The sequence below is a fragment of the Rhamphochromis sp. 'chilingali' genome (genome assembly GCF_963969265.1).
Source record: "Rhamphochromis sp. 'chilingali' genome assembly, chromosome: 20".
NCBI classification, from domain to species: domain Eukaryota; kingdom Metazoa; phylum Chordata; class Actinopteri; order Cichliformes; family Cichlidae; genus Rhamphochromis; species Rhamphochromis sp. 'chilingali'.
In genome coordinates, this window is record NC_137947.1 from 23,049,326 (window position 1) to 23,068,078 (window position 18,753).

Consider the following 18,753-nt stretch of genomic DNA (forward strand, 5'->3'; position numbering starts at 1 on the left):
AACTTACTTTTTGATGTGTGCCAGGGCAGTGTTGTTGACAAACACCATGCTGGACAAGTTGGGGCTTGTACCAAGGCTCTTTATTAGTGATTCCACATCCTGGATCCCCTCCACGTTGCCGTGACTACCCAGAGCCTGAACCAGCCTGGTGATGGCAAGATGCGAGGGCACATGGTCCAACTGAAGCATAGACTTCAGTCTCTCAAGAGCCTCTGTGGAGGAGTGCAACAAGTGACTGTGTGTACAAAAAACAATGTATATGTTTGTGTTAAGCATGCATGTCCATTTCTTACCTTTGACCTGGCCTTTCTTGCTTTGTGTGATGATGAGTAAACTGCTGGCAATATCAGTCAGCTTGAAACCTGGCACCCGAGTTTCAGCACTAGGGGAGACAAATAATTCCTTGGTTATCTGTGGTGTACTACAGTAATACACAAGAAAAAGACAAACTAGAGAATACGCTAGGAGTGCACCAATACATCAGCCAAAGGGATTGATGATGTTTGTTTGTCTCACATCAATTGTGAGCTACTAAATGTTAAAATAATTTCCAATTTTATATTAGTTACACAAGATGGATAAATACGAGAGTTTTGGAGAGTGAAAGGAAGAGTTTACAGATGATAGAGCGACCTGCTGTTATGTATGGCTTGGTGAGGCCAAGCTGAAAGTGGCAGGGTTGAAGATGCTCGTATTTTCAATGCGAGTGACCAGAAAGGATGGGATTAGAAATTAGTATATCAGAGGGACAGCTTAGGTTGAGCAGTTTGGAGACAAAGTTTGAGAAACAAGACTGAGATGGGAGGAAAAGAAGAGGACCACAGAGAAGATTCATGGATGTAGTGAAGGAGGAGATGCAGAGGGGTTGGTTTGACAGAAGGGGATGCTTGGCAGCAGGCAGGTTATCCGCTGTGGTTACGCTTAAAGGGAGCCGCTAAAAGAAGACGACAATGAAGAAGAGAATTAAGATTTCATGTTCTTGCACAAAGTTGGAAAGTAATAAACAAAAACAGACAAAGCTATCCATTTCAGACAAAGCTGCCTCTGAGATTTTGGCAATTTACAAATATTGTTTTGCCCATTGTAAGAAAAATGTTCTACTAACATTTTATTTATACCTTTTTTGCTAAACAAAATTCAATTTGTCACATATGTAGTTGAGTAAATTATGTAAAAATAAGATAAATGTGCAAATCATCGCCACAGTGTTTCTGTTTGGGTTTATTTTTAAAGATATTTGACTCTCATAATGCCTCTATTAATATTTCCATTTCTTGATATCAGAAATACATAATATACATGACAGATTTGTTCCATATCTGAACGATGCTATGGGCAAGTCCATTATTTCCAACTTTAAAGCCGATACTGTATCTCTAAAAACACATCTTTATAATCTGCGATAGCCGTGCGACGGTGTCGTCCCCGCCATTATCAGGCATCACATTTTGAAAAGCGTTAGACTCCATAGAGAGAGAGGGGATAAACGCATGAGCTGAAAGATATATGACAGACAAGACAATAGGAACAAATCTGATTGAAAACAAGTCTGAGCTTCTCTGTGACCTGAAAATAATGCAGACATCAAGCGGTTGATTGATGTTGTCGTATACGTGATGTTCCTTCCTCTGGGAGCTGCTCCCTCTCATCAAATCCTCCTCCTTTCACTCCGCATGTCCATCTAACTTGCTGTCCTCTCCAGCCCTCCTCTTTTTCATTTCTTTGCCACTAAAACCTCAATCAAGCTTGCCTCCTGCCTTTCCCCCCTCTTTTTATTATTATACCCCTGCAACCAGATTAATCTGCCCGCTCAATTGAGCATCAGGCTGGCAATCCTTATCACTGTGGCGACACCAGGCCGGGCAGCATCCGGCGGCCGCTGTGACAGGGTCACGCCGGAGATTGGAGGAGTAACAGGGTCGGCGACAGATTGCTGCGGAGACTGAGCAGCGGGTCAGAATTATTCTTATCAGGTGGAAGAAAATCTCCAGAAGCTGTCTCCCAACACACACTCTCACCTTCTCCTTCTAGGGATATTGTGCGTCACCCACTTCTTCTTCTCTCTCATCATCACTCTCTCCCAATCCCTTAATCTCACCATAAGTACCCCGCTGCTCAATTCTGTACAGATTACCCAAAAACAAACACACCCACACACACTGAGAATTAATGCCTATAGCGTCTTCATTATCCCCGTACGTGATTAAATCTAGCCCTCCTCCCCTTGTTCACTCCTCTTTTCCCATTTAGCCCCTTTTATCTCCATCCTTTCCTTTCCATTTCTCCCCGACTTTCCTCTCAGCTCATTTCACTTCTCATTAAGAGCGCAGATAAACTAAGCTTTTATCCAGGCAGGGATGCCATAAACCAATTCAAACAGAGACTGGAGATGGGTTATCGCTTGTATTGCCTTGTGCTTGTTGAAACACGGCTCTAAAATTGATATGATTATTTCTCATAATATAAGAGAGTGAACCATGTAGGGAGCTGGAAACAGGGAAGAGACTGATAGTGTAATAGATGTTTTTACATGTTTTTTCTTTCAGCACAAATTAGTAACTGCAGCTCTTCAGTCAGTGTGTGTCATTATGTTATTATCGTAACTCTTTGCTTCTGTGTTTCTCCTCTGCAGAAAGAAAGTGATATAAAGAAAGGGACAAAAGGAGACAGAAAAAAGGGAAAGTTGGAGATTACCTATAAAAGACAAAACAGAGAAGAAGATCAGCCCTGTGCTAAGCTCGCATCTTTAATACCTCTGTCTGTCCATCCATTCGTCTCCAGGCCTAAGCCCTGATATGGCCCACGAACGAAACAACAACACATGATACATTACTAATTGGAAGAAGACCGATGTCCCTGCACAAAGTCACCCACTTTCCAGAGAACCAAAATTAATCTATATATCCAAGCGTGTGTGTGTCTCTCAGGGCTTAGTAAGAACCATTGTCCATATCCAGCAGAACTGAATGTGTTAGCACACAATCAGTTTGTAATCCTCATGTCTACTGAGGAGCTGCAGATTTAGCCTGAGGCGACCTGCTACCACCAGCTGAGGAGTGACCGGAAAAGTAGCAGAGCATTAAACTACATGTTGAATTGTAAGTTTAATACAAACTGCTATGCTTTCTGTCTGCTTTAGGGGCTGGATATTTCACTTATGTTACCTCTTCTAAAATATGAACAACTATGGAAAGGGATCCCTTTTGTTTTGCTGCTGTTGATTTTCAAGGAAAAACTAAACACAATTAGTTGGTTATCATACTTAGATATCGGGAAAAAAATCTGATTGCCCTTCTAAAACAAAAGCTAAAACCCACTCCTTGTAAATCAAAGCAGATGTATGGAGAGAACTGCATTATGTCACGCCAAACTGCTAAACCTGACAGCATTGGAAAACCCTCCTACTGCATGTTTTAGGGTGTGATCCATTATAAAACTGACAATCCATCATACAAATTCACTTCAAAGCTGACTGTGAGCTGGATGGAGATGAATTCACCAGTGACATTTCTCCAGATGCGAATTTAAAATCTGCAATCCAGGCATTGTGTGAGATTACCAACACTTGCATTACACCTACAAATGAAAAGGGTTTTTTTGCATTGTGTGCAAGACTGTATGATTTTCATACTAGACATTAAGCCCCTAAACACAGCAGCATTTACAAGTCCGCATAGACTTCTGCACAACCTGAAGTCTTTTTAGCAACCAGGGATACGTACAAGACAATAAACTGAGACTATAAGCAGTAATATTTTAATGCTTTTTTCCAGATGATTTTGGCACAAATCAAGATATTAATGCACCTACATGTCCTTGACTGCCATGGCTTCATCCATAGATCCCTCAGCCAACAGAGCACGAATCAGGTGGTCGTAGGGGGAGGGGCCTAGTGCCACACCTTTTTTGTCAGCTTCCTTTAGCATCCCGAATGCTTCTGCAGGAAGAAAGCAAGAAAAAAGGGAGAGGGGAAAAGTGAGTGATAAGATTGGCTGAGATAACTGAAAAATAGAATTTAAGATTATCCTTGTATTGATGGATTGGAACAGCCTAATCTGAACACACAATAGTAAAACATGATGTTACCATTTCTCCTCAATATTTATAGGAAAACATGTATTTGCAGTATCTAAAGTAGTTGGAAAAATTATATATTTGTAATTACATACAAACATTGTTTAAAAGGTAATAATAATTTAAGGTGATGTTCTTCAACTGTGGTGAAGGCAGTATGACAAATAAATTCTGACATGTATCTTTCAAAAATCAACCACCTGGCCAGGTGTGTGATGTTTGGATACCTTGAACTTGTCCAAAAGTGTCTGTGACCGCCTTAAAACTTGAACAGTAATTAAACCTGACCCATTCCTATGACAGCAGGCACTTTATTGCGCCTTTAACAGCATCTGTTTTGAACAGTATTCACCCAAGACTGCTATATGAACTACTTCATTTCAAGTATAATTTGACATTTATTCTTTTCCCCCCCTCAATGAATCAGCAGGCTTGGCACTCAGTAGATTTCACCAATAGTACAATTAAAAAAAATGCTGGGTCAAGAGGAAAATGCCATGCCTACACAGCATGAATCAGCAGAAAGCAAAATGAAGAGGTGGGCAGGTAAAAACCCCACATGTCAGAAAGTTAGATGCTCAATTTTGGGGAGAAAAAAACTTTCTTAGGAAAGAGAATCCCACGTAAGAGTGTAGCAGACTGTAATTTATCAAGATGCTAACTGGGGTTGAGCAAAGAAAAACATTTCGATGCTTTTGGAGATAATTTGTTTTGCAGGTGCAATACATACAGTGCCATGAAAAAATACTTACCCCTTCCCGATTTCTGATTTTTTTGCAGATTTCTTAATCGAAGATCAGTCAAAAATAACCAGAGCAAATACAAACTGTAGTTTTTAAATGATGATTTCATTTATTAAGAGGGAAAAAAGGTATCCAAGCCTACCTAGCCCTTTGAGAAAAACCAATCGCCCATTAACCTAATAACTGGTTCTGCTAACTATGGCAGAAACAACTGCAATCCAGCGTTTGCAATAACTGGCAATGAGTCTTTCACATGGTTTTGCAGAAATATTGCACAACTCTTTGAATATAAAACAGAAATTGCCTGATAAACAATTTCTATTCTCTTATATTCTCAAATTCTAGTTTTAAGAGACTGGAATTGGTCATTTTATACACCTCTGATGTTTTAAGTATGGCAAATGTAGTATGTCTCCCCTCTAATCAAATCAAATCAAATCAAATCACTTTTATTGTCACATCACATGTGCAGGCACACTGGCACAGCACATGCGAGTGAAATTCTTGTGTGCGAGCCCCACAAGCAACAGAGATGTGCAAACACAACAACACAAACGAGCAAAATACAAGAATGGCCAACCTGAAACTAATAAATATATGTACAATATATAATAGTGTATGCATTTCTGGATGTGTATACTAAATATTTTCCTACGTGTGTGTGTGTGTGTGTGTATGTGTGTGTGTGTGTGTGTGTATACACATTTTTACAAATTAAATAGTAAAAAAAAAAAAAAATAATAATAATAATAATAATAATAAAATATATAAAATATACAGAGTTGAATATGTGCAAAGTCTTACAGGAGAACAATAGCAGGACCTCCTGCTGCTTACCTTTGGCCTTGCCCTTCTTACAGAGGGCCAACAGACGGACCTGGTAATCACTAACACTTTCAGTTGCAGTGGGGGTTGTTGCGAACTTGACCTGCTGTGTGGTGGCAGCTTGCTGGTACCAGGTCTAGAAAAACAACACACAAACACACGTGTAAAACAATGCTTAAACTCAGTCTGATGCCCACAAAATGCAGCTACACCAAGTATTAAGGTCTGAAACATGTTCAGCTGTGTCCTGGGAAAGAGCTGGTGTGTTTATGTGCATATATGACAGTGCAATAATGCCTGACAGGCAGGGCAAGGTCCCATAATGCTCGATCACCCATGTAGCAGCAAGGGAAGGGGGTTAAGCTGTATCGGCTGGGGGCAAATTAGGTTTGGCACCCCAGGGGCAAAGGAAAAGTGTGCGTGCTAGAGAATGTGTGTGCTGGAGCGGGTGGTGTCAACTCAAGAGCCCCTGGGGTCACGAAGTTCATCGCTTCAGGCAACGGCAATCACTTTCTGTCTCATCATGCTTCAGGCTGCTTCAGGCGCGCACACCAAGCTCAGGAAAAATGCATAGTGAAGGAATGAAGCAAACAAGAGGAATTTAAGGCTTTAAGACTTCATCTCTTTACTAATTATTGTATTTAATTAGTAAAGAAATACAATTTAATTCTCTCCATTTAATTTCGTTACAGCTGAACACTCATATCGAGCCAAGCATCAAGCGACAACCATATGGTAGCATTTAGTGTCTGGCTAAATTAGTCTGGCATTACAGATTTAGAGACAGATCGAGCTGTAATTCCTTTCACCAGCCAACCGGTCTGATTGACTACACTTCAGATCAGAGCTTCAATCCTGTTTCCTCTGCATGTAATGAACAGGGGCTTAAAGTGGAGCAGAGTAGGGGGGCTGCATGGAGAGCGGCTGATAAGAGTTTTCAGAGGTTGTTTGGGGGGCGTGGGGGGGTTGCTCCTACAATCAGAGTCTGGGGTCAACCTGCTCTTTGGTTAATCGATTCAGTCAGCAACAGTTTTATTCAGACAAAAAAAATAAACATGTAGTGTCATCTAAATTTTAAAAAAAGCAGTAATTAGACCATTGTGATTTGAATGAGGGAGTGCAACTTTTAAAGCACTTTGCCACATCAGTACAGGACCAGTAATGTACCGAATATTAAATGTAATTATTGTGTTATTACCATGCAATTTTAGGTATAAACCATCAAAGAGGGCTGAGCAAGCCTTAGTATTGATTACTATAAAACAAACAAAACACTAACAAGGCACAAAATAAGAAATACAGGAAAAATAAAATCAACAGCACCGCCTGTTAAACAGTCACAAAAGTGTTAGAATTAAAAAATATTTTAAAGAGAGAATTATAAGAATAAATGAAATTGTCATTCTGATCTCAATCATCAGACTGTTCCTCCTGTTTGAACATCAAAACAGAGCTCAGTATCCAAAAGTCCCTGTTAGGCTATGAGCTCAATGCTTGACATTTTAGGTGAGCTACACTTAGTGTAGGCTAGAGAAGTGGAATTCTTTCTGACCAATAGGTAATATATAAAAGTTATTATCAAATGAACTTTGGAAGGTTCTGCGATAGCCAGGATTTGATGCCATTTAGAAAGGTCAATAGACTGTCAAGGCTACTGGTGTTGCACAGCAGAGAGAGATTTAATACTGTGTTATGAGCAAAACTGAATGGGCAATATTAAGGCTATGAATGATCTGGCTGAGAGGAAGCATTATATTCAAACCATAAGTGGTCCTGGGACAAAGCCTTGGGGAACGCCTCAATGATTTGTTAATTATTGATTAAACAATGACTTAATATAATATCTCAAAATAGCAACAATCTCACATCATAAAAAATAGCTTTTTAGACAATAAAAATTCAAAAAAGGGGAAATATTACCTGACAGGTAATTACTTCAACTGATCAAATTGACTGCTGTGATTAAAGACTTAAGGACACAAACTATGAACAGGCCCACTATGTTGAGTCTTACCATTGGTGCTACAGGGCTGTATGTCATATTTAATATCAGGCACCTTCACAGCTCTTTCTTCTTGCCTTTGCTTTTAGGTTTGCCTTCCCTGCTCATGGCAATCATCTTTCTAATAACAGACCTGCCAACTGAGCATTATTGGGATTATCATTTTATTGCAAGGGACCTTACCTCAGGTACCTCGAAAGGGACCTCCTGGCCATTACTCTTCAGGATGTCTGCCAGTAAACGCAGAGTCCTCTCCCTGGGAATGACGTTCTCCTCCTGCATCTTCGTCCACATGGCTTCTGCCTTCTGCCAATTGTTGGTCTCCTCTGAAAGCAACCAGAATCAAAGCAGTGAGAATGAGAAAATGTTTATGATTTGTTATTGGAAGCCATGACACACAGACCTGTGAGCCTGTATAGTCAGCTCACTACCCAGCATGCTCAAGAGAGCAATTTCTGACAAAGCGCTCCATGCTGAGAGAAGGCAATCAAAGCACTAATCTGATCAACAGACTGACCCTCAACTATGCTGTAATTTATCAAACACACCAGCTAGTGGGGGCAGTTTGTAGGTCAAACCCACAAACAGAGAAACCAAATAAAAGAGCACACAGACAAATGAAAGGAAAAGACTTACTGCAGAGTCGGAGGAGATAATTGTACATCTCATCTCTGTCGCACTCAAACAGCTTGGCTGTCATGTCCACCATCTGCTCCAAGGCCTCTAGCTGTACACACAGACAGAATATATACTTTAACTTTGTTTTTTTTCTTTTATATTCTTTCCTTCTTCTTCTTTGTGTGGCTTTGGTAATTTTAGGCCTGTGTGTGTGTGTTTGTGTTACCTACCTGGTTATTTAAAATGCATTTCTCTGCATACCACTGCACGCGTCCAGGCTTTGCCCTCAGCCCAGGGGTCTAGATAAAAGAAAACAGACAAAAGAAATCAGTTGATTAATTGATAAATAGCAGCTTCAGTAAATTGTTCCTCACAAGTCTCAGATGTCAAATAACTGGTCAGATGCTGCATAGCAACAAGATATACTTCAATTTTTTTATTTTTTTTTATTTTTTACTTGATCCCGGTTAATAACATCTTCCAACACCAGGCTTATATTTTATCAGTGTCACTATTATTATTACTACAATGTCTGTACTTCATGCCAATTATGTTTGTTTCTTTACTTCTATTTATATTTGCTGCAATTTCTGCTGCCCTTGACTAGGTCTCCCTTAAAGGAATTTTTATCTCTCGAAACTAAAGGACAAATAAAAAAAACATTACTTCACTGTGCACAACATAGGGTGGAAATCAATATAATACAAAACCATTAAAGCATTATCCTTAACATAACACTGATCCACCCGTACCCCAGTATAAAGAGTCCTTAAATATTAGCATCTATTGGTGTAGACTAATAACGAGCTGATATACAACAGATTTTAAAAATTAAATGTGTCTGCTGGCAGGAGGCTTTGTGAAAGTGCAGTGGTTTTACAAGATCATCAATGATGTATCTTCAGTCACTCTATTTCTAAAGATAATGTGTTTGATAATTAGTTTGGCAGATTATCAATACATAAAAGCTAAAGGGCAATTTACTGATACAAAGAAAACAGAGCTGATATATAATATGTGTTCAGGAGTCGGACACATGCATTTAGCAAAGCTACATCTGAGGAAATCATTGAGTTTCACAGTGTAGTGAATATGTCCATTAGAAGTTCGCAAAGTACTTTTTCGCTTTAAATTACTTTTTCAATAATCAGTTATCCAAAACTCAGATTTGACAAATTTTCAGTGCTGTGCAAAGATTTACGGATTTCAGATTTTTGTTTTTAATCCAGTAACAACATAGAAGCATCTAACTGATCTGAAATTTCTTCTACACTCCAAACATACAGCCAGATTCATAAGAAACATATATTCTGCTCCACAAAGAAGAGGAAGTCATACAAAATATGCTACTGTATTTCAGAATAACAGTCTGGGAATAAATGAAGGCAGAAAACTCAGAGGCAACCCAAACAAAGAGGATTGTTGAGTGCATTTTAGAGCAATATTGATACAAAAAACTCTCATAGCTAATGTATATCGTGGGGAGCAGGAATAGCAAATGTTTGCCACGAATAAGTTTAAAAACCCAGTGAAGCCACTTCCAGTACACTCTACCTTGTAGTAGAGACCATTATCTAGGACTCCACAATGCAACACTGGAACTGTCCTATATGAACTGTGGAAATACTACAGAAAGACCTCCCACTACACTCTTGAAAATGGCGTTTAAAAAAGGAACTTCAACAATAAAATTATGATTTCAAATGCAGAGAATCTGCCGCCCTGGCAGTTACAGCCAGGAGATTTGCTCAGATTTTTAGGACACCAGTGAGATGCAGACAGACAGAGTGTGTGGGCTGTCAATAAAGGCTGACATAGATTGATCTGCAGGCTCATGTAGCTATGATTTAGTCTGATATGAGGAGTGACTAGATGATTATCATGGAATAACAGTGATCAGGATTTCATCTGTCTCCTGGGGGCTTTGATACAATCTGAATAAGACTAGGATTGAGAAACCTCACTCTGCCTGTCTTCCTGGTAATCTGGCTAAGGAAAAAAAGAAAGAAAGAAAAAAAAAAAGAACAGACCGATCTGGCAGGAAGTTAATCTGAATGAGGATCAACAGCGCTCAATCCCTGCTGGCCTCTTTGATGGGAGCCCATCATACTGTGAGAGAGGGGAGAGTAAAAGGAAAGACCAGCTTCATCCCTTCCCCTGACTGCCATGCTTTCCCTCTTTCAATCCCCACTTCTCTCAATCCCTCCCTCTTCCTCCAAATCTCTCCTGCTCCTCCTCTCCATCCCTCTAGCTGTCCCAGGCAAAGGCATTATGTTCTTACCCAACCAGCCAAAGGGACAAATTAAAATGTGTTGCACTCACTCTCTCTCAGTCTGTCTAATCTTCTTAGAGACTAAGGCCTGGTGCAAGTGCTCCATCTCTTTGCCTCTGATTCCTTTTACTTGGTAAAGTCTTGAGGGCTCAAAGCACCACAACTGCTCACTCTCTCTCACTCACACACACACACACACACACACACACACACACACACACACACACACACACACACACACACACACACAAATATGTTTGGGATTTTGAATCCATCAGGACAAATCTCCCTAATCTGGGCCAAAAACAAAATCCTCAGAAATAAGAAGGCACATAGTTTACACACACACATGGTTACATGAAAAGAATTCAAGTTCGAAACAACCCCCACGCCCCCAAAAAACAAAAGGTCGCTCAGAGATCAAGGAAACATGTCAAACAGCTCAAATAAAACTATACTGGAGTCCCTGTTGACACCTTGCTCAGTGTCTTGCGTAGCCTTTAGTTGCCAAAGCATCTTCACAGGTTTCTCCCACCTACTTACGTGCATAGACAAAAAGAAAGTGCTGGAGTCGACCTTTCCTCATCTCCACTTAACAAACCCTCTCCATCTCAATTCCTAATGTCCTAATTCCACTAATCACCTGGCCACTTAGCTCCCCACACACACAAATACACACATGCAGAGGCAAACCCCTCTCCCTAACACAAAAACACATAATGGCTTACCACTCTTTAGCAATACTACCTAACCTTGACCATAACACACACAATAATAGGCCTGGCCACCTGACAATCCCCTATCTAACCATGACCATTTAGCACAAAATTGGCCACCTTTCTCTATCATTACATTTAATTAGCTGTGATTAATCAGCTGCCAATTATACCAAACACAGCCTAAAGAGAGACACCACTCTGGACTGCCACTTGACGCTCTCACAGGGGAAAAAGTATTTGTGCATCTGAGTGTGCGTATGCATATTTGAGTCAAAGATATAATTCAATTGTAGTTTATCACCTCAGCGGTGGATCTATCGCCATCCAAGTATAATACGGGGGAGTTCAAAAGTGAACTTTGTGTTTAGACTGTTCTAAAAGTCTGTGAAGGTTAAGTGAATCCTGGCTTTTGAAATATATCAACTGCCTTTTTTTGTTTTCTCCTGATTAGACTCTGAAAGACAGCAAAGAAAAGCCGTTAACTGTAAAACTGGGGAACTGGAGACCCAGTTGCCGAGCAGTCATTCCTGACATATTCTTTTAAGTCCACCATAGACCCTCACGCTAACCATCTGGCAATGGAATTTACATTACTGGGACCCGAGCAAACTCTGACAGACTCGTGAAAAGTATAATCCCTGCTTTAAGGCGTTCACAGATACATATCTACCAGCACACTCTAGGCTGCAGGTTGATTTTTGTAATTGTATTATCAGATCTATGGAGGCATATGTTAGATAATGGGATGAAGAGAGAAGCTGAGCTGTGAACTGGTCACCACCTGGTGGTGCAGTAGATCGGGTGGCCGGATAGGCCTGGCGTGCCCAAACATACAGAAAGGGTGCAATGGAAGTGTCTGGCAGAGGCCCTGTTCTGTGGATCTTCAATTCCCACCTCTGAGAGAACTAATCCAACTTTGTCCAGAAAAGCAGATAAGGAAAGATTACAATTATTTATTTAATAAAAATGCCAGTAGATGTGATACTTTGTGTGAAGTAGTAAATACACACTATGGTTAAAAAGCAGCCATTGTCCACTAACATCTTGTATGCTTTAATTTTCAGTAGGCATGTAAATAGGCTTGCTGGACTTTTAAATCAATATTCCTGCATTTTTTTTCAGTTGCAGTCTGGGGATTTTTGTATGTACTGTGCTACAACATTTCAGTGGGATTCAAATCTGAGCTATTTTTTCCATGATGAGGTCAGCTGTACATCTATTTACAAGGCATCAGCAATCTCACACATGTAGCACGTAGCTGACTCGCTATTATAAGTAGGATAACAGTCATACAATCTAGCGAGAGCCACAATAACACGCTGATAATATTTAAGAGGGTTTGAAAATCCTCAAGAGGGACAAATCCCCATTTCAGTGCACGCCAGGACATGCGAGAGAGAGCAAGGTCAGGGCGAGGGAGTTAAGATATTTTTCACTGTTTTGCTCTCATTCTGATCGGCCTTGTTTCTGTTCCTCTGTTGTCAGGCTCATCCCTCTATTCATCTGCTCATCAATCTCTCTATTTTGTTGTCCATTCCCAACCCCTTCTCCATTTATGTGAAAATCGCTTCTTATCTGCCCGCTTTGCCTCTCTCTTTCTCGCACTAATCTACACAGATTTTAAAGCAGGACTTAAGATGACAAAGATATAAATATTCATAGAATATTCAGGTCAGATGATTTACAATAACAAAAAGAGGGTTGGCAATTCCATCCTACATGTCCTGTGCGGCTTATGACGGCCATGCACACCGGAGAACAATTTTTCATCAGCTAGATTCTCCAAGACTAAGAAACTAATTTTCTTTGGAGATCTGATCTGATCAGAGGGCAGAGTGCAGTCTAACAAAAACAAATAAAACCTTCCAATAAAGACACAATGTTACCTCGATGATCTTCCGGGCCTCGCGGTAGCGGCCTGTCTGCAGGAATGCGAAGAACAGGTCATAGAGCATGGTCATCTCTCCTCGCTCCTGGCTCACAAAGTCCATGGCTGAAGAGAAAGACAGACAGGCGAGGAAACGGAGCAGAGAAAGGTCATGAATAAAAACGCACGTAAGGTAAACAAACCCACCACACACTTCATTTCCTTCTGATTCCATTATTTGGCACAATGTCCCACTCACAAAGCAGCCCTATCAAGACAGCTCTCAAACAAACACAGGTCCCGAATGAAAGCCTAAGCTGCCCCGGTGAACTTGCTAAAACGCTCTGCTCAGCGTTACGTACTATCTCCATCCAGCAGCTTCAGAACAGGTACCAGACACACAAACAAACACACACTCTGCAAACTTTCAGTAACCTAAATGAATCTGCATATTCAGCAAACAGAAAAAAAAGAATAATCCTACTCCCTTCATTTGCACTCATTTAAAGCTGGAAATATTTCACTGATTGGCTCCAATGTGAACAAGTTTTCAGAGTTTCTGACTGGATTAAATGATGTAGCATTTTCTATGTGCAAATCCTATCTTCCCAAGACTGAACCACACCAGCAGGATCCTGTTGAAACTTCCAGGTTAAAAGTATTCTGTCCTCTTCTTATCTGAAAATAGCTCAGTAGTTGCTATAATTGCCAGACCCTCTGAAAACCCTATACTTTATTTTTCTGTTGGTGCTTGAAACCAAACCAAGGTCACACATGTGAATGAAGATTTTGACAAGCTGTGTCATGCTTTTAGTGTGTTTTGGACAGCTGAAGGCCATTCTGCTGGAAGCTTTTCTTCTCTTTTATTTTAAAAGGTGTATTTTAAGGTGAATTTTTAGACTATTCGTGGACTGCATCAGCATGGGTCCACAGGGGTACTCACGATGCTGCGAGTGCGACTCAAGGTTTATGTCACAAGTCATCCTCTCTGATGCTTTATATGATGGAGTGAGAGGCGGTGTAATTTGTTATTCGTAAGTTGACACTGCTTTACATGCTGGCCTCTTTCAGCACTTTAATCAGAGTTACTTTGGATTTAAGGGTGCAGCGACTAACTGTGAGGGTTTGTGACCTTTTGGCATGTTGGGGGAATGAAAGGAGACAGAGGGGAGGGAAGGAAGTGGAGAGGTGCTCCACTGTACAGTTTCAACCTTTACGTACTCCAGAGCCACTTGCCCCAGCGGCTCACCGAACTTGACCTTTTCACCGCATCGCTGTCAACATACAGGGAGACTGTTCTAAATGTGACTGGCTGACATGCTTCACCGTGACCCTGGTCTGAACCTTTCTCACTCTCTTGTCCTCTTATGCTCTCTTGGGATTGTTGGCACTTGTTACATGTGCGTTTAACGCAAACACTGAATGAGCACTTTAGAATAGCTCCTCCCCACACACAAAGACCCAAATGAATAACAAAAGGTTGGAGTCAATCAGAGGAAACAAAAATGGTTCACGCTAAGCTGGAGTGGGGGAAAAAATTTGGATTATAGCTGTGAGACGCAGTGACAGAGTACACAGCTATTCTGAACTTCTGAACTCTGGGGAATCCTGGTCCAGTGTTCAGATTAACCCGTCTTTTGTCACTCCTAATCTGTAGGTTAATGAAAAATGTTTGAAATCCCACCAGGACTATTCTTGTTTGCATGACAAAACAAACATGCATGTTATAATTTATAAATGAAAAAATTTAAATTTAAGAAAAATGTAAAATCTTCTCGTCCTTAGAGGATGTGGAACCACTAAATATTTGATTTGAGCTCGATCAAACAACCTGAATGATCCCGTAGTTATGTTTTTTCCCTCTTGCCTAAACCCCAGCTATAGCATATGGCTGCCCCTCCATAAATCAAATCAAACCAAACCAAAATTTATTTATATAGCACATTTAAAAACAACGTCATCAAAGTGCTTCACAAATTAGGAAATAAATAAAATAAGACAAATTTACCAAACAGCAACACAAGACAAGACAAACATAGAAGCCAACCAAATGATAGTCAAAATAACTTAAGGCTGTTTGATATAACGATATATATCGGATGACGATATAAAAACGTCTATCGTTTCATTTTACGCTATCGTTTGTTTCGTGGTGTCGCAAAATAAACCGTTTACAGCAATATTTTTTCATCGTTGTGATGGTCACTGTAGTGGCTATATTAATTTCTTAAAGTTCTCTCTTTCTCTTATATTTCATATAACCACACTACAGGCGGACAAGCGCCTGTTTTTATGCGTTGTCGTTAGCAACAATGACAGTAAAACCATCGCATGTCCGCTTGTTTATTTTCCACATAAACCTTTCACAATAAAGCTCAAGATCCTGTTGAGACTTTTCAAAATAAACGTGAAAGAGTATGCAGAGTGTTTACGGATGAGAAGCAAAAAAGAGCCGCCAGGTGCTAAAAAAATAAACCTTTGACTCAAACGTTAGAACAGGCTTTTCCCCGCAGCACGCCGTGTAATAAATACTCACAAAGAAAACGGTGGCCGTTACAACTTATGTCTAAAAATGTACAGTTTCATGCAACACTCAACTCCAGGTACACGATACCCAGCTGGAAACACTTCACGCAAGTCGAGCTGCCCGACAGTCACAGAAGTTTCAGAAAATGCAAAATGTTTTTGTGTTGATAGAAGTCTTATATCGGGATATGAGATTTTGGTCATATCGCACAGCCCTAGTCATAGTCAAGGTAAAAAGATGAGTCTTTAAGTGAGATCTGAAAGACTGAATAGACTCGGAAGTGTGATTGGCAATAGGGAGACTGTTCCACAGTCCAGGTGCTGCGATAGCAAAGGCACGATCACCTCTGGTTTTCAGCCTAGACTTAGGTTGTATTAAGAGCATCTGGTTTGAAGATCTTAGTGCTTTTTAGGATTATACAAATGGAGTTCTGTTAAATAGCTAGGCACGATATTGTTTAAGATTTTATAAGTGAGTAAAAGAATTTTAAAATCAATGCGAAATTTCTCAGGAAGCCAGTGTAAGTTGGCTAAAACTGGAGTAATATGATCATGCATTCTGGCACCTGATAAAAGGCTGCAGCAGCGTTCTGTACTAATTGCAAACGGTAGAGAGAGGAGCGAGGGAGGCCTAAATAAAGGGAGTTACAATACTCAAAGTTACTCCCTAAGCCCCTGCTCAGACCACAGGCAGTATAAAGGTTGGATGAAGCTTCCTGGCCGGAAATGTAAGGACAATACAGGAAGTGCCCTAAACTTTCATCAAAGCAGCTGTTTGCCCAGACATCTATAAACACTTTCCGATTAGTTTATGAGCTCAGCCGCTAATTTTGGGTCAAACAAAATATAGCAAAGTCTATTTTCTATATTCTAGTTAGTATGTTTCAGAAAGAAAGATTATTTCAGATATGCTCACTGGCTAACAACGTCTGATTGATGAATCGTTGGTCAAACTACAAGTCACACCCATCGGTACCTTGAAAAGGATCTATGAGTGATATGACAATAGCAACATCCATGTTTTATAGTGGGTTATAAATATATGGTTCTGTTGGAGGTTTCTTCCTGTTAAAAATTAGTCCTTGACAAATGCTTCCTTCTAGGGGATTGCCAGATTCTCTAATAGTCTTTACAATATTAAGGAAAAATAAATAAATAAATTGCCCATTAGTATTTTTTTTTAATACAAACTGATGATAGATGGGTTACTGGATGTGGAAAAAGGTAGCTGAAGGACAGGACGTGATGACTATGTACAAAGTGTGTAACCTTTCTGCAGTAACTCAGTCTCTCCTTTCTCCACCAGAGCAACAATAATGTCGTGGATGCGAGGCAGGTGGTTGTAGCGCTTCTGACACTCGAGTGCCGCTTCGAGAGCTCCGGACACGTCCTTACTGCAGATACAGACAAAGAGAGAGAGAGCAGAGAGCGAGTTAGATGCCAGGTCTGTGCAATCAGTCATGTACAGGATTGTGTCAGTAGAGAATAGAAGAGCGTATCATGGGGTGTTAACCCTGTGACCTCCCATTCAAGCACTATGACCCACCCCAACAATACAGGCCTTTGAATTCATGACAGCACAACTGTGGGCGATGAAGCCTTTTGGCCCCAATACATCATTCTCACACAATCAGGCACACTCTCACACACCTATCTGTGAGGGGCTAATGTCTCTCTGGACAGGCTTTTAGAGGGGAAGCAATGCAACAGATAAAAGGACTCCACTGATCTTTACCCTCTCTGCTCTGCTCCTCTTGCGCCTTCAAACTTCTCTTGCTCTTCCTTTTGTCTCTTCAACGCCCTTTAACCTTCCCCTCATTTTCTCTTCTCTCATTTCCCTTTTCTTCTAACCTTCCCGTCTTCTTTTTATCCTTCCGTCTCTCTTCCTCCACACCATCTTTTCCCCCCCATGCTGTCAGCTCTCACACTCCTCCGATGACCTCACCCCCCAGCTGAGCAATTTAACAGAAATATGGCAACAAAATTAGTCCCCCCCCCCCCCCCCCCACCCCGCCAGCAGCATCACCACAGCTTCATCTCATGTCACCCCCCCGCCTAACCTTCTACTTTCACGCCTTCCAACAAACAAAAGAGCATGCAGAAGGAGGATGAGTGCACCTGAAGGAGTGATAACGAGAGAAGTAGAGAGGCAGAGATAGGTAAAGGAAGTAAGAGAGCAAGAGCAAGAAGAGGGAGTGGGAGAGACCACATCAATCCCCTCTATTGTGACAGCGCTGCCATCAATCTGTTGATTGGGTAATTACCATGTCAATCACACAGAGGTCAAAGCATATAAGGCACCCACAAAGGAGGCAAGGGGCAGAGTGAATGAGTGAGAAAAAGACAGTGTCAGACAGAATGGACAGGTATAGTTTTTGCAGTGTTTTTTTCCCTCTCATCTAATCAATTAAATAAGCAGATTTGTGAAATATGTCCAAAAAGACCAACAACTTTAGAGGGAAAAAAAGGACCGAAAATGATGTGACCTTGAGTTCAGCTTCTGTGAGCCAGCAGCAGCAGAAGAGAGTGATGGAGGGAGGAGGGATGGAGTGATTAGGGTTGGAAGGCAAAGAGGTCTGCTAATTGAAATGAAGAGGGACAACATTATTCAGCAGCGGCAGTCAAGAGGCTGTTCAAATGCATAACAGTCTGATTGAACAACGCAGAAGAGAGACTAAGAGATTTTTGAAAATGAGAGAAAGAGTGTGGAGATGGGAGGAGACCAGAAAGGGAGGCGTTGGTGTGCAGTTTACCCCCCAAAATGAGAGAGGGATGGGGAAAAAAGTACAGTATGCTCTTTGTAGTTGACGTATCATATACATACAATTACTTTAACTATTATGGTGTGATGCACAAGGCCATTTCATTCCTCATTTGTTTCATCATCTCAACTATCTGTCCACCTTATTCATCCCTCCATCAAGCAACTCCATAACTACTTATAATCCCTCTTTTCTAATGAGAGAGAAAGAGAGAGAGAAAAGGGGCCTGGCGTTGCAATTATACCCCTTCTGCCTTCCTCCCCTCTCTCCGCCCGCTAACCCCCCCCCCCCAAAAAAAAGAGCTAAAGATGTCGAAAGATGGATAATTTCCCCTAGGTACAATTT

The 18,753-nt window shown here is 40.8% G+C and overlaps 1 protein-coding gene across 1 annotated transcript in view; it reads right to left on the bottom strand.

Annotated features, from left to right (window-relative positions):
* lrpprc (leucine-rich pentatricopeptide repeat containing) overlaps nt 1-18,753 on the bottom strand; it is a 64,058-nt gene that overhangs the window by 12,086 nt on the left and 33,219 nt on the right. The window contains exons 24-32 of the mRNA XM_080868634.1: nt 16,916-17,040; nt 13,140-13,246; nt 8,493-8,561; nt 8,281-8,371; nt 7,828-7,970; nt 5,655-5,778; nt 3,811-3,937; nt 294-382; nt 8-212 (exon numbers count right to left, since the gene is read on the bottom strand). Of these exons, the coding sequence (XP_080724760.1) occupies nt 8-212; nt 294-382; nt 3,811-3,937; nt 5,655-5,778; nt 7,828-7,970; nt 8,281-8,371; nt 8,493-8,561; nt 13,140-13,246; nt 16,916-17,040 (1,080 nt within the window). The remainder of the gene's footprint in view (nt 1-7; nt 213-293; nt 383-3,810; nt 3,938-5,654; nt 5,779-7,827; nt 7,971-8,280; nt 8,372-8,492; nt 8,562-13,139; nt 13,247-16,915; nt 17,041-18,753) is intronic.